Here is a 13,151-nt window from a genome sequence, read left to right as displayed (position 1 = left end):
AGACTGTTCCTCCTCTCTCTCTGCCTGCCTCTCTGCCTACTTGTGATCTCTCTCTCTGTCAAATAAATAAATAAAATCTTTAAAAAAAAAAAAAAAGTAAATAAAATCTTTAAGAAAATAAACAGAAAAGCAACAAAGGGTGAGTTGATTCCACAAATGCAGGCCTAAGTTTCTCAACAATGGCACGATGAATGGTTTGGGCTGGACAGTTCTGCTGCGGGCGGCTGTTCTACGCATTCACGGTGTTCAGCAGCATCCCTGGCTTCCACCAAAGGCATGCCATAACCATCCCCCGCCCCCAAGTTGTGACAGGCAAAAAACGTCTCCAAACACTGCCAAATGTCTCCTGAAGGGCATAACCGCCCTCTGCTGGGGATCACTGACTTGGACTGGTAGAGCTACTGTAACTGAGAATAAATTTAACTTGAGCATCTCAACAGCTGAGGCAAAGAGGTTAACAGTGTTCTGAGCCTCGGTAAGGACACTCAGTGGTCACAGCATTCTGTTTCACTAGGGAAGATCATTTTTTTCCAGCACTGGGTTCTAAAAGAAATTTCAAACCCCAGTCTTTACTGACTATACCAGTAATTGTATAGAAGTTAGAGAAATAGTCTTCATTTAGCTGTATCTTATCCACTAAAAAACAAGCAAAAGAATATTGTGCAAATACAGCTCAGGAAAGGCATTTCTGTGGGCAGCAAAGCTGAGAGGGGTGCAAATGTGGCTTTTTGATGATCCAGCTTGCTGCAGATGGGACCTTAAAAATTCGAGGACAGGTATGTCATGTCACTCACTTCATGTCAATTATATGTTCTCGTACACTTACAGCTCCATAAGAGTATTCCTATCAACTATAACTAAAATTAAAAAGAAAACAAACAGAATCAATCAATTTGTTAGGGAGGTATTTTTTCATCCTTTTAAAAACTTAGCTACTAATACTGTATTTTGTTTGTGCAAAGGAAAAATATTTGAAAAAGACCATTTGCTCTATAGATTTTGGATTTGTGAAAGTTTTAAAGGAAAACATTTAAAACCACTGAATAAACACATGGACAATACATAACACAGAAACATAGACAATACATAACACAGATACATATTTATTTTAGAAGATTATTATTGTTCAGCAAATCTTATAGAAATTGAGTTTTAATCTAGTATATGCTAGATCATATTAAACATTAAATACCAAATAAAGGAAAAAGTCTAAGTATTCCTATTGTTTATTTATGGGGTTAGAATTGGAGACCTGGGTAAGAAATATGTATGCAGGCATATCTATTACTGTATTATCCATTATATGTAATACATATAATTTTATGTTTATGTACATAAGAACAGTATGTCCTTATATTATGTGTCATTTATGTATTAAATGGCACACTACTAGAGTAATGAAAACAAACTGCCTGAGGGTTCAAATGACACTGTAATAGTAGTTACTGGTGGAGAAGAGGGCTGAGGCCAAAACAAGGGAACTGGTGAACACTTACTTTTTATTTTATATATTTCTGTATTTTTTTCATACAGTAATCCTGCGTAACTTTTAAGTTAAAAATTAATGATTGACCATCAGTTTAAATTTCACAAACACTGTATTTCACCTCAAAGATCCATACTTGGCAAACTCACTTTCAAGTGCTCCAATCAAAGCAAGAAAACAAACAAAACAGAGAGGCCACAAAAGGAAATCGGAACAGGTCCCTAGGTGGAGGGGCTGCCCTAGGCTGCCCTCTCTTTTCATTGCCTTTCTTGATCCTCTGGTTACTCTGCCTGAACTACCCACGGGCTCAGAGCACCCATTTCCACAATGGCTCAGCACCAGGCCTGGCCCACCTCTACTCTGTGACAAAATATGCATAACATAAAACTTACTGTTTTCATCATTTTTAAGTGTCACATTCACACTGTTGTGCAACCGTCACCACCGTCTCTAGATCTTTTTCCATCTTCCCAAACTGAAATTCTGTCTCCATTAAACTCTCAATGTCCCATTTCCCCTCCTTCCAATGCCCTGCAAACACCGCTGTACTTTCTGTCTTTACAGATCTGACTGTTCTAGGTACCTCTTCCCGCAAGTGACATTTAGTTGCTACCTATCCTTTGGTGACAGGCCTATTATACTTAGCATAATGCCTTCAGGGTTCATTCACAGTGTAACAGCACATCTTTTGAACTGAAGGTTGAATGATATTCCGCTGTGTGTACACACATTTTATCCACTCATCCTTCAATGGACACTCAGATTACCTTAACCTTTTGCCTATTGTCAATAATGTGACTATGAACATGGATGTACAAATACCTGAGTCCCTGCTTTCAATTCTTTTAGGTGTATACCCAGAGCTGGAATTTCTGGATCACAAGGCAATTCTCTTTCCTGCCCCACCTTCGAACCTCTCTCTTAATTTACTCCCCTAATTAAAACATACTCATCATCTGTCTTATTCTGCAAGAAGCTGCTGTCAGAAAGCGATCACTTGGAAACCATCTAATCATGACAGTGTATTAACATATTAATGTATTACCCCTCCCAGGCACATCTGCATTTTAACCGAAGAACATTTTAAGGAAAATGACTTCATCAAATGTTGGCTTCTCAAAGCAGCACAAGGCAGAGGGCGGAAGGGGGGCGGACATCAAGGGCAAGACCCTAATATCTCAGGAACTCTCAGTACAGTATTTCTGATTTTCTCTTTTCTCATTCTAAAACGTAGACTCCTCCTTCCTGCCCTGTCCTTGATGCCACCTTCAGTTACCTTCTCTGCTGTATTTTTTTTTTTAAAGATTTTTTATTTTATTTATTTGACAGAGAGAGATCACAAGTAGACAGAGAGGCAGGCAGAGAGAGAGAGAGAAGGAAGCAGGCTCCCTGCTGAGCAGAGAACCCGATGCGGGACTCGATCCCAGGACCCTGAGATCATGACCTGAGCCGAAGGCAGCGGCTTAACCCACTGAGCCACCCAGACGCCCCTCTGCTGTATTTATTAATTTGCCAACAGGAATTTCCTACTACAGACCCTGGCAACAACCTTCCGTGGGAGTTCCTCCCACCAGGCACTGTGCTTAGGTGCTAGGAAGCAGGGAGATCCTGCTGGGGTCAGTCTGTACAACCCCAAACAGAATCTCCATTCTCTCTTTAGAGCCTCTTCCCTCCCCTTGGTTTCCAGCATCTTTTAATGGCCCTGCATTCTTCCTAGGTTCAAGGGCTTAGAGCCATTTCCAGCTCATTTAACCTTCGCCACGGCCATTTACTCTGCATCCAGACTAGGCCTTCCCAGCGTCCTCTCTTCACTGCGAGCCGTCAGACTGAGCCACTCAGGCCCTGCCCGCTGCGGCAGCTCCAGCCACCACCGGCCCCACCCACCGCCACCATTCCAAGGGGCCAGATCCTCGCTGCACTGCCCTCTGTGCTGGCAGGGGGCCGCGGCGCTCCACTGCCTATGAGATGAAGAACAGCTCCTCAGATTAACTGATGAAACTGATTCCAAGTTACCTTTGGAGCTTTACCTCCCACTGCCCCCCTTAATGTGCTCTCGTCAAACGGAATCAAGGGCTGTTTGCTGAACACAGCCTGAAACGTTCACCCGTGCCTCGGTACACCCTAACCAGTCAACACAGAGGACTCTGACTCTCCCAAGACACTCTTCCTCTGAACTCCCCTTGCTCATCACCTGTGCCATCACCACCGCCCGTCTCATCCGGGGCTTGCCTCTGAAAACCCTTGCTCTCCTAACAGCTGTAAAAACCGTCTTCACCTTCCTGCTCAGCCTCTCTGACCACCCCTCCCTCCCCCTTGCTCTCAGGCACCCCAGCCTCCCAGAACTTCCTTCAGTGCTTTAAGTGCACAGTTCTCTGGGCCCCGGGGCTTTCTGGCAGTCTGGCTGGACCCTTCCCCATCCCCCGCCACCCACTTCCTTCTTCAGGTATCATCAGTCCCTGAAAGGAGCCAACCGTGACTGCAGTTCCCTTTTACAAGTCCCCTGGTGCTTACTGCGAATATGCAGGACATCTACTTACTTCTTAAATTTATTATTTATTATGTATTTTTATTTTTGTTAAATTTATCTGATTGTTTTCCACCCCATACTCTAGAGGGCAATGACTGTGCCTGTAATGTTGATTAATTCATCCCCTTATATATCTGGCACATAATATGGGCTTAAAAAATGGATTAGATGGGGGCACCTGGGTGGCTCAGTGGGTTAAAGCCTCGGCCTTCAGCTCAGGTCATGATCTCACGGTCCTGGGATTGAGCCCCACATCGGGCTCTCTGCTCAGCAGGGAGCCTGCTTCCTTCTCTCTCTCTCTCTGCCTGCCTCTCTGCCTACTTGTGATCTCTCTCTGTCAAATAAATAAATAAAATCTTAAAAAAAAATAGAGAAACTTTTCTGCAAATAAAATTAAAACAGCCAAAATAAAGAATTCAAGAAAAAAAAATGGAGAACAAGTTGAGGAAATTTCTCAGAAAGGGAAACGCAGTGACAAAATTGATGACAGCTGATATTCTGAACCTACACACAAAGCAATCTCCCTGCGCTAGGCGTTGAATAACCCACCCTATGAGGAAGGTGCTATTATGATTTTCAAAATGGAAAACAGGAACGGTAAGAAATTTAAGAATTGGTCTGGGAAATCTGACAACTAAAATCTTTTGCTTCCAGAAAGAAACAGAAAATACAATGGCAAGGAAATAATCACATGAACACATCCAAGAACTAAGAGAAGAGGGAATAGCAGGGACAGAAGGGACAGAACCCCTGTCTGAGGAAGCCGTGTGGAAATATTCCAGATGAAAGTGTTCGCGGTCTTGGGCTCGCAGGGGAAAATGCAGGGAGGAGGTGCAGGTGCAGCTGAGGTGCACCAGCCGGATTTCTGCGTGGGCATGGCAACTGTGACACACCCACAAAGACAGAAGTGGAGACGTCACCCATACACTAGGTGGCAAAGTCGGGCTTGCAGATAAAAATGTGCAAAGCAACACCTGGAGGAACGAGGTTAGGTGAGGTCATACGGGGACAGAGAACACGGAAAACAGCAGAGGATCTAGAATGGAGCTTCGGAGCACTTGAACATTTAAAGACCAAACAGGTATCTTACTTCTTGGTTGTGATAAAACCACAAATAATATATATTTGAAACCAACAATAAAATATATTATTATGGGGGTGCCTGGGTGGCTCAGTGGGTTAAAGCCTCTGCCTTCAGCTCAGGTCATGATTCCGGGGTCCTGGGATCGAGCCCCGCATCGGGCTCTCTGCTCAGCGGGGAGCCTGCTTCCCTTCCTCTCTCTCTGCCTGCCTTTCTGCCTACCTGTGATCTCTGTCAAATAAATAAAAATCTTAAAAAAAAAAATATATATATATATATTATTATGGGTTAATAAGGGTTAACAGGCTTCTGACTTCTCTGCAGTACATACGAGAGCTTTCGTTATGCTCACTATTGAAAGAACACGCTACAGGAGAAGAGATTTTTTCATGCAGATTACTTGTGAGCTGTAACTGTTTGGAAAGGTTTTTAGAATCAGTACATAGAAAAAAAAGGTGAAAAGAAGACTGTGATCAAGTACACTAGTTCCCCAAGAAATGTTATTTGCTATGAACAAGGTAACATTTCTCAAAAATTACAAAGTCTGACAAAGCCTGGTAAAGAGGTATGGAAAAAAGAATTCTCATCCACTGATGGTGGGAACGTAAATTAGCAAAGCCTCTCTGGAGAGCAATTTTGCAATTCTACCAAAATTTAAACCTGGTTATTTTTAACCCAACAGTCCCATTTCTGAGTATATAACTGTCATAAAGAAATCTTAATGCGTGTGTGAAAATGAAAAGACATTCACAGCAACACTGTGAGTAATAGCAAAAAATTAAAAACAGCCTAAATGTCCATCGATGGGAGAAGGAAAAAAACATGATACATCCATCTGATGGAACACTACCCAGTAATTTAAAAATACTTCATTATTGGTATACTTCAAAAACACAATGATAAATGGGGAAAAAAATGCAGAATGGTTTATACAGTACAATACCATTCCTACAAATTTTAAGATTCATGACAGTGGTTACCTGTGGGGAGGTTGAGAGAGAAGGGGTTGGAACTGGGAAGGTTTATCAAAGGAGCTTCAACTGTAGTAATCTGGTTTCTTCTATAATATACAACTGAAGCAAATATAATATGTCAAATTCTATTAATTCTGGGTGATAGGAACCTAAGCATCTATATATTATCTGGTGAACTTTTATCTTTGCAACTGGGGAAACGAAAGAGGCTGTGCACATAGTGCTTTATTCGTGGGAGAAGGGGGGAGCACACTAAGCTGTATGTTTTCTAACGATGATTCAGTAAAGGAGATGCTGAAAAATTTTACAGTAAGTTCACCATGATCAACTGAACATGTATGCTGCAGAAAGAACAGGATGTAAGTAAGAAATCCCTGCTGTCTGTGAAAGGCAAGAGTACACTTAAGCTTTCAAAATGCCAGGTTAGATTAGATTATTTCTTCCCGGTACTCTCTCTCTCTCTCTCTGGTACTCTGGCTTCTTCAAAGGCATGTATCTAGATTATATATCTAGTGTTTAAAAAGCGTGTGCATGTGTGTGCTTATAGTGTGTATAAATATGTGTGTGTATAATTACTTAGAGCTGAAATAATAGATTTTAAAGTTAAGAAGATGTGGTATGGTTGTTTTCATTTTTTTTTCTCCTTCCCAATCCATTATTACTATCTTCAGTATCTTCAGAAAGAAACTGATGATTTATTTATTACTAGGCGTTTTTAACAAGCACTTCTCAGTGTTAACATTGAACCCAAAGGAATACTTTCAGAACCAAATACAACCAAATAATGGATCAGGTACTCATTTGGCACCAGCCCCTAATCTGAAACATTCAAGTCTCCTAGCTTTTGAATGTGCCGTATCATCAATGTCATATCTGACAGCTGAAAATATTCCTTAGTGAAAAATTCCACTGTAATTTCTGAGTCAGTACTCAAGTCTAAATATCTCAGAGTCACTTGCTGCCATTCTCAAGGAGTGATACTTCTGAGTTAGGACTTAATTTAACAGAAGTTAAGCAAAAAACCATAAACCAACTGGATATAAAATTTAATATATGACTCAAGTTGCCTCTGACCTGGAGACAGATACATGTGAAAGATCACAACAGTATTATACTGGACAATAAAAGAAAACTCAATTATGTTTATTTTGTTCTAAATATTATAACATGTTTTTAAAATTAAACTGATAGTTCCCATGTGTGCTGAACACCCATTACATAGTCTACAGATTCCTAAGATGTAAGGAAGCATTAGGTAAAGGGCCAGAGATAAGGCACAAATGAGATGGGTGAAAGCTAAAAACAAACATGGACTATTTTAAAATTCTGACTAGGGGGTGCCTGGGTGGCTCAGTGGGTTAAAGCCTCTGCCTTTGGCTCAGGTTGTGATCTCAGGGTACTAGGATGGAGCCCCGCATCGGGCTCCCTGCTCAGTGGGGAGCCTGCTTCAGCCTCTCTGCCTACTTATGATCTCTGTCTGTCAAATAAATAAATAAATAAATCTTTAAAAGAAAAAAGTTCTGGCTCGGGTGGTCTGCACCCAAACCAGGGAAATGCTCCTCTTCATTCTCTAACGCATGTTTTACTCCCATAACTCAATGCTCAGGTCACTTTTACGACACTTCACACGAGGGAAAATATTCCAAGTAAAGCAGACTGACATGCATATCTTGCCATTATTGTAACAACACTGGCAAAGGAAAATGAATCATAAAACGATAGTAATAATCATATTTTGCATTTGTGTTAACACTCCAAAGAAGACAATATAAAGAATAAAAACCAGAGCTGAGACTTTTTCCTACTCACGGCAAGCAGCCAGGACTGGTAACAAGAGCAAGAACGTCCGCAGTGATGAAGATGCTGTAAGGTAACCGCCCTCTTACCTAGCTGGTTCTTCATCCCCATGAGCACGGAGTTCATGTGTGCTTTGGAAGCATAGAGCTTGCTCACAGCCTTCCTTGACCTGATCATCTCCTTGGCTAGAACCACACAGACGTCCTTCTGACCCTTTTTGGCAGCATCTTTCACTGACCGTTTCACTTTTTCTTCTTCTCTTTGGATATCTAAATTTTGAACATAACACAAAATACCAAAAAAATTAAAGGTAAGCCAGGAGATGTACTGGCACTCAAATCCGTTCTTAGGGTGATCTAAGTGTGCCTATTAAAAAGAAAATAGGGGCAGCTGGCTGGCTCAGTCTGTGAAGGTTGTGACTCTGGATCTCAGGGTTGTGAGTTTGAGCCCCACGTTGGGTATAGTGATTTCTTAAAAATAAAATCTTAAAAAAGATTAAAAATAAAAGGAAAAGAGAAAGGAAGATATAAACAAAATTAAAGCAATTAATATAATAGGCTTTCATTATTTCCAAAGACAGTATTAAAGTAACGTAAAAGTAAATCCTAGTATAATTAGGCAAAATTTCAAAACTGCTCTGGCAAGGGCATTTGTTTGTATTGGTACTAAGGACTTTAAAAATACTGTAAATGTATTCCAGAGCTTGCTCTAATAATCAGCAGCGCTCCCACGATTATGAGAGTATAATTGCTACATTCACTAATGATTTACAAAATCCCGCAACCTAAAGGAAAACCCAAACATATTAAAATTATCAAAACATTCCCTCCTCTCACCAGCCCCTGGTAACCATCCATCATTCTACTTTCTGCCTTTCTGAATGACTACTATAGGTACCTTATATAAATAGAATCACAGACTCTTTGTCTTTTTGTGACTAGCTTATTTCACTTGGCATAACATCCTTAAGGTTGATCCGTATTGTTACACATATCAGATTTTCCTTTCTGTCTAAAACTGAATTGATACCCCATTGCACATATATACAAATACCAAATTTTGTTTATTCATTCATCAACAGACATTTGGGTTGCTTTTAACTCCGAGCTACTGTGAATAATGATGCTATGAACAGAAGTGTACAAATATCTCCCGGAGGCCCTTTCAAATCTTTTGTGTACATACCATGTTACCATAGACTGGGTGGTTTAAACAACATAAATTTACTTCTCACTGTTCTGGAGGCTGGAAGATCAAGGTGCCAACAACCAATCTAGTTCCTGCCGAGAACCTATTTCCTGGTTTGCAGATGGATACCTTCTTGCTGTAGCCTCACATGCCCAAGAGATACAAACATTCAGTCCACAGCATTCTACCTCTGCCCAAATTTATGCCCTTCTCACATGTAAAATGTATTCATTCCATCCCAATAACTTCAAAAGTGTTAACTCATTCCAGCATCAACTTCAACTTTTTTTTCAAGATTTTATTTATTTGAGAGCCAGATGTGGGACTCGATCCCAAGACCCTGAGACCATGACCTGAGCTGAAAGGCAGAGGCTTAATCCTCTGAGCCACCCAGGCGCCCTTCAACTTTTTTTTTCAACTTTAACTTCTAAAGTCCAAAGTCTCATCTAAATATCATCTAAACCTTACACGTGAAACTAATGTAACATTGTATGTCAACTATACTAGAAAAATATAATAATTAATAAACATCTAAATCAGATATGAGTAAGACTCAAGGTATGACTGATCCTGAGACAAAATTCCTCTCCAGCTATGAACATGTCACTGGCATAGGATAAACATTTCCATTCCGAAAGGGAGAAATAGGAAAGAAGGAAGGGGTGACAGTCCCCAGCAATTCCAAAACCTAACAGGGCAAACGCCATGAGGTCTTAAGACTTAAGAAGCCTCACTGATCCAGTGATCTGACTTCCAGACCCACTGAGGTGGCAATATTACCCCCATGCTTTGGTGGGGCACCACCATGCTATGGCTTTCTGTGGAGGACCACCCAACCTGAGGCTCTGCCAGGCAGAGGGTCAACACCCATAGGACCCTGCGAGCAGTCCTTCTCTATGGCTTTGGTTGGAAGCAGACTGGATTACTAGAACCAAGATGGTAGCCCTGATGATCTCTGAACTAGCTTTTGGAACATTTCCTTTCTTGAAAAACAGTGCAGGTTCAAAGTCTAATGGTTTGTTTATCATCCTGTCCTGAAGAATCTAAGTCTGACAGCCCTCCTTCCTTCGGGATCTGTATGCATCTCTCTCCGTTCAAACTGTCAGTGATCCTGCTGGGGTCACTGAAGTAGTCTGCGGTTATCACACATTCTAATCTCCTTACCAAACAGTTGGTCAACCATACCCTTGTTGTCTTCTTCCAAACACGCTTTCTCATTTTCTGCGATAGGTACAGATTGAAACTATGCCAAATCTTTAAGTTCTGGTTCCTTTTTGTTTAACAATTCCTTCTTTGAAATAATAAATGAATTCAGTAACATTACAGGATATAATATGCAGAAATTGGTTGCATTTCTATACATTAATAACAAAGTGACAGGAAGAGAAAGTAAGAAAACAATTCCGTTTACAACTGGACCATAAAGAATAAATACCTAGGAATAAACTTAACCAAGGAGGTAAAAGACCTGTATTCTGAAAACTATAAAACACTGAAGAAATCAATGAAGATGACACAAACAAATGAAAAGATATCCCATGCTCATGGATTGGAAGAATTAATATTGTTAAAATGTCTATATTACTCAAAGCAATCTATAAATTCATTGCAATCCTTATTGAAGTACCAAAAGCATTTTTCATAGAACTAGAACAAATACTAAAATTTCTATGCAACCACGAAAGACCTTGAATAGCCAAAGCAAATCTGAGAAAGAACAAAGCTGCAAGTATCACAATCCCAGATTTCAAGATCTATTCCAAAGGTATAGTAATCAAAACACTATGGTATTGGCATACACAAAAAAGGCATATAGATCAATAGGACAGAATACAGAGCCCAGAAATAAACCCACACAAAGTCAATCTATGACAAAGGAGGCAAGAATATACAATGCGGAAAACACTATTTTCAGTAAATGGTGCTAGAAAGTTGGACGGCTACTTACAAAAAAAAAAAAAAAAGAGAGAGAGAGAGAGAGACTACACCACTTATACAAAATAAACTCAAAATGGATTAAAGACCTAAATGTGAGACATGAAACCATAAAACTCCTAGAAGAAAACATAGGCAGTAATCTGACACTGGTCTTAGCAGTATTTTTCTAGACAGGATTTATCAGGTGAGGGAAACAAAAGCAAAAATAAATTATTAAGACTATACCAAAATGAAAGCTTTTGCAAAGTGAAGGAAACCATCAATAAAACCAAAAGGCAACTGACTGAATGGGAGAAGATACCTGCAAACAATAGAGGTTAATATCCAAAATATATAAAGAACTTATATAACTCAACGCCAAAAAAAACCCAAGCAAACACAAATACCACCTCAAACAATCTGATGAAAAAATGGGCAGAGGATCTGAATATTTCTCCAAAGACATACAAGATGGCTAACAGACACATGAAAAGATGCTCAACATTACTAATCATCAGGGAAATGTAAATTAAAACCACAATGAGATATCACCTTACACCTGTCAGAATGGGTAGAATGAAAAAAAAAGACAAGAAATAACAATTGTTGGCAAGGATGTGGAGAACAGGGAACCCTCATGCACTGCTGGTGGGAATATAAATTGGTGAAAATAGAGAAAACGGGAGAAAAATAGTATGGTTCCTCAAAAACTTAAAAACAGAAATACCATATGATCCAGTAATTCCACTCCTGACTATTTACCCAAAGAACACAAAAAGAATAATTCGAGGAGACATATGCACCCCTACGTCTACTGCAGTACTCTTTACACCAGCCAGGATTTGGAAGTAGCCCAAGTATCCATCAATACACGAATGGATCAAGACAGGCTATATACACACAATGTAATATCAACTCAGCCATAAAAACTAATGAAATCTTGTCATTGGTGACAACATGGATGAACCTAAAGGTTATTATGTTAAGTGAATTATGTCAGAGAAAGACAAATACTGTATCATCTCTCATATCTGGAATCTAAAAAATAAAAATGAAGGAAAAGTAGAAACAGATCCACAGAAAACAAACTTATGGTTGTCAGAGGGGTAGGGGGGTGGAGGATGGGCAAAAATGGGTGAAGGCTTCCAGTTATGGAATGAATAAATCACTGGGATTAAAAGGTACAGTGTAGGGTATTTTAATAGTGTTATAACAGATGGTAGTTACATTTGAGGTGAACATAGCATAATGTACAGAGAAGTTAAATAACTAAGTTGTAAAGCTGAAACTAATGCAACATCATGTGTCAACTATACTTCAATAAAAGAAACGAAGAAAAAAACAATTCATTCTTCAATGTCTCTATTTCTCCTTGCATTCTACCATAAACAGGAAGAACCAACCTATCCCTCCAATACTTCCCTTAGCTCAGCGGGTTAAGCCTCTGCCTTCAGCTCAGGCTGTGATCTCAGGGTCCTGGAATGGAGCCCCGCATCAGGCACTCTGCTCCTCAGAGAGCCTGCTTTCCCCCCTCCCTCTGCCTACTTGTGATCTCTGTCAAATAAATAAAATCCTTAAAAAAAAAGAAGAAGAAATTTCTTTAGCTAAATCTATAACTTCATTGCTTGCAAGTTCTAACTTCCAATAAACACTAGACCCCAAACATAGTTCAGGCAAATTCTTTGCCATTTTATAAACAAATGCCTTTTCTCCACTGTCCAATAACCTGTTCCCCAACAGAATGACCTTTAACATCCACTTCTTTACCAATTTATGTAGTTATTTAAGTGTTCTGTAACAAGATGGAAGCTTTCTCTCCAGCTTTTTTTCCCCCCTAAGCCCTCCCCAGAATTGCCATTAAAGTTCCATTCCTGGCAAAGTAGGCTTTTCTTAGCATGCAACTCAACACTCTTCGAGTCTCTACCCATTACCCAGTTCCAAAGCTGCTTCCACATTTTTAGACGTTTGTTACAGCAACACCCACTTCGTGGTATGAATGAATGTATTAGGTCAGGCTACTATAACAAATACTGTAGATTTGGTGAATTAAACAACAGAACTCATTTCAAACCATTCTGGAGACCAGGAAATCCAAGATGAAAGTACTGGCTGATTCAATTTCTAAGAGCCCTCTTTCAGGTTTGCACATAGACACCTTCTTGCTGTATCCTCACATCATGG

The 13,151-nt window shown here is 40.0% G+C and overlaps 1 protein-coding gene across 2 annotated transcripts in view; it reads right to left on the bottom strand.

Annotated features, from left to right (window-relative positions):
• The window catches only part of RNF103 (ring finger protein 103), a 106,021-nt gene that overhangs the window by 12,781 nt on the left and 80,089 nt on the right, over positions 1–13,151 (bottom strand). For both annotated transcript variants that reach the window (XM_045979078.1, XM_045979077.1), the window contains one exon: positions 7,955–8,134. In XM_045979078.1, coding sequence (XP_045835034.1) covers positions 7,955–8,134 — 180 coding nt within the window. The remainder of the gene's footprint in view (positions 1–7,954; positions 8,135–13,151) is intronic.

This window comes from Meles meles, chromosome 15 (genome assembly GCF_922984935.1).
Source record: "Meles meles chromosome 15, mMelMel3.1 paternal haplotype, whole genome shotgun sequence".
In the NCBI taxonomy this organism is placed as follows: Eukaryota; Metazoa; Chordata; class Mammalia; order Carnivora; family Mustelidae; genus Meles; species Meles meles.
The sequence above is the reverse complement of the archived record's forward strand: the minus strand, read 5'-3'. Positions and strand labels throughout refer to the sequence as shown.